At 44.1% G+C, this 2,190-nt stretch overlaps 1 protein-coding gene across 1 annotated transcript; it reads right to left on the bottom strand.

Moving 5' to 3' along the window:
- Positions 1 to 593: 593 nt before the first annotated feature.
- LOC106770336 lies at positions 594 to 1,490 on the bottom strand. The gene has a single exon (XM_014656151.1). The coding sequence runs from the start codon at positions 1,488 to 1,490 to the stop codon at positions 594 to 596; it is 897 nt and encodes a 298-aa protein (XP_014511637.1).
- Between the last annotated feature and the right edge of the window lie 700 nt (positions 1,491 to 2,190).

The following is a 2,190-nucleotide window of genomic DNA, read 5'->3' as shown; positions in this document are numbered from 1 at the left end:
GAAATTGTGCAAGGGAGTTTGGACCGAAGACCGACCGGAACAGATATAAACAAGTTGATGATTTCAGCCAAATGTCGAATCATTGTAGTCAGGTTACAAAGAAACTTGATAGTAACAATTGAACAAAATAGTGAAAGAACGATTAGTCACGAAGGTCTAGTAAAAAAATGTCCGATCGGTCTATAGAAAAGATTAGTCAGTGAAATTGAGACCGCTTGGTTAGGAACAAGGTTGTATATACATGACCGAACGGTAATTGATAAAGGATGTTCGGTCATGAAGAATTTATGTAAGACCGAACGGTAATAATTTAAAAGTCGTTTGGTCATGAAGGATAAAAGTAGGGCCGAACAGTTCTTATGATACCTTCACTGATATCTTTTCAATCTTGGACGAGCGTCGATGACAACCTCTTTTCTTGTCTTGGAAGAATCATCTTCTTCTTCCCACAATCAATATGAATTGGATTGGAGGTCAACCACTCCATTCCTAAAATTATTTCAACGCCTTGAAGAGGTAAGCATATGAGGTTCACCTTAAAATTGTACCCTTCTTTCTTAATAGTGTATCTAACACATGGTAGATATCCTAACCTAACCAGTTGTTGGGGCTGACACCACCATATCAAGCTGCATCTCTCTCTCGGCCAAACCCAACCTATCAACACATGCCTTCGAGATGAAGGAATGTGTTGCCCCTGAATCAAACAATACACAGCAAGGCATTCCATGCAATAAGCAAGTGCTGGTGATGATTTTACCTGCACTGGATGCTTCAGCTCCTGTGATAGCGTATACCCAGCCAGCTGCTTGCGTTCGGCCACTTTCTTGTTGAAACCTTCCTGCGTTCGGTGGTCTTGAGAACGCTCGGCTACCCATGTTGCAATCCCTCTCCAAATGTCCATTTCTGTTGCACCGGACGCAAAACATAGCATTTCTTTGCTTGGGGCAGTCAGTCTTAAAGTGAGGGCCTCCACAGATGAAGCAACTCACGTTCCCCGGTTGACCAGACGGTCTGGTATAGTTAACAGGCCGAACGGCCAACGCAGAAGGACCCGAGGATGACATGGGCCGAGAGTAAGGGGTTGCTCTGGCACCAGGGTTGGTTCTTGAAAAGATAGGTCCCTTGGAGCTTGGCTGTTGTTGCTTCTTGCGTCTCTCAACGTCCATCAGATTCTTCTCTAATACCTTAGCCCTCTCCACTAAGGCAGGGAACTTCTGGATACAGTGGCTGGCAATGACTGGCTTCAGATCTTCCCTCAACCCATTCTCAAATTTTCTACACTGCCACTCTTCACTCATCCTCATAGTATAGAACCTCATGAGTTGTTTAAACCTGTTGGCGTACTCAGACACCATCATTCCCCCTTGAACTAGCTGAAGGAATTCCACTTCTTTGGCAAACCGGACACTGTTGGGAAAGTACTCTTCATAGAACTTCTTCTTGAATACTTCCCAGGTAATAGGGGTGTGTTCGTCTTCCAACAACATCTTTGAACTACCCCACTAGTGATCGGCCTCTCCGGTTAACAGGTATTCAGTGAACGCCAGGCGGTTCTCGTCTCCACACCTTTTGGCGTCATAAATCCTTTCCATATCACAAAGCCAGTGGTCGGCCTCGTCAGCGCTGCACTTTCCATCAAACTTAGCTGGACGGTGCTGGAGAAAACTCTCCAGACTCCATTCAGCCTGGTTGTTTGAAGAGGAGCCGAACGGTCTGCCAGACTGCATTCCGCTCGTCATCAACTCTGCAATTTGCCTCTGTGTTGCTTCAGCCGAGACTCTAGCTGCCTCAGAATTTTGTAAGGCCAGTGCGTTTGGTTGTGCGAGGTTAGCGTTTTGCTAAATCAGATTGGCATTTTGTTGTTGAAGTGCAGCTAAGACTGACTCCAACAAGTTGTTGCCACTAGACGAATCTCTATCAGTAGGTTGAGGGGGTGGTCTTGGAGCCATCTTCTGTTTTTCAACAGAAGGAAAGAAACATTAGTCTATAAGAAATCAGATTATTCTGACCGAACAATAGAGTACACAGCATAAGGATGATATACTCAAAACCTACAGGCATTCTAAGCTAGAAACTACTCTGATACCATTAATGTAACATCCCAATAAATATATAACAGAAGCTATAATTTATTTTAGGAGTTAACATGAATAATAAATGAGAACAGTGATGAATAACCACAGAGAT

Source organism: Vigna radiata, chromosome 8, assembly GCF_000741045.1.
Source record: "Vigna radiata var. radiata cultivar VC1973A chromosome 8, Vradiata_ver6, whole genome shotgun sequence".
NCBI classification, from domain to species: domain Eukaryota; kingdom Viridiplantae; phylum Streptophyta; class Magnoliopsida; order Fabales; family Fabaceae; genus Vigna; species Vigna radiata.
Note: the sequence above shows the minus strand (reverse complement) of the source record. Positions and strands in the feature narration are given on the sequence as shown.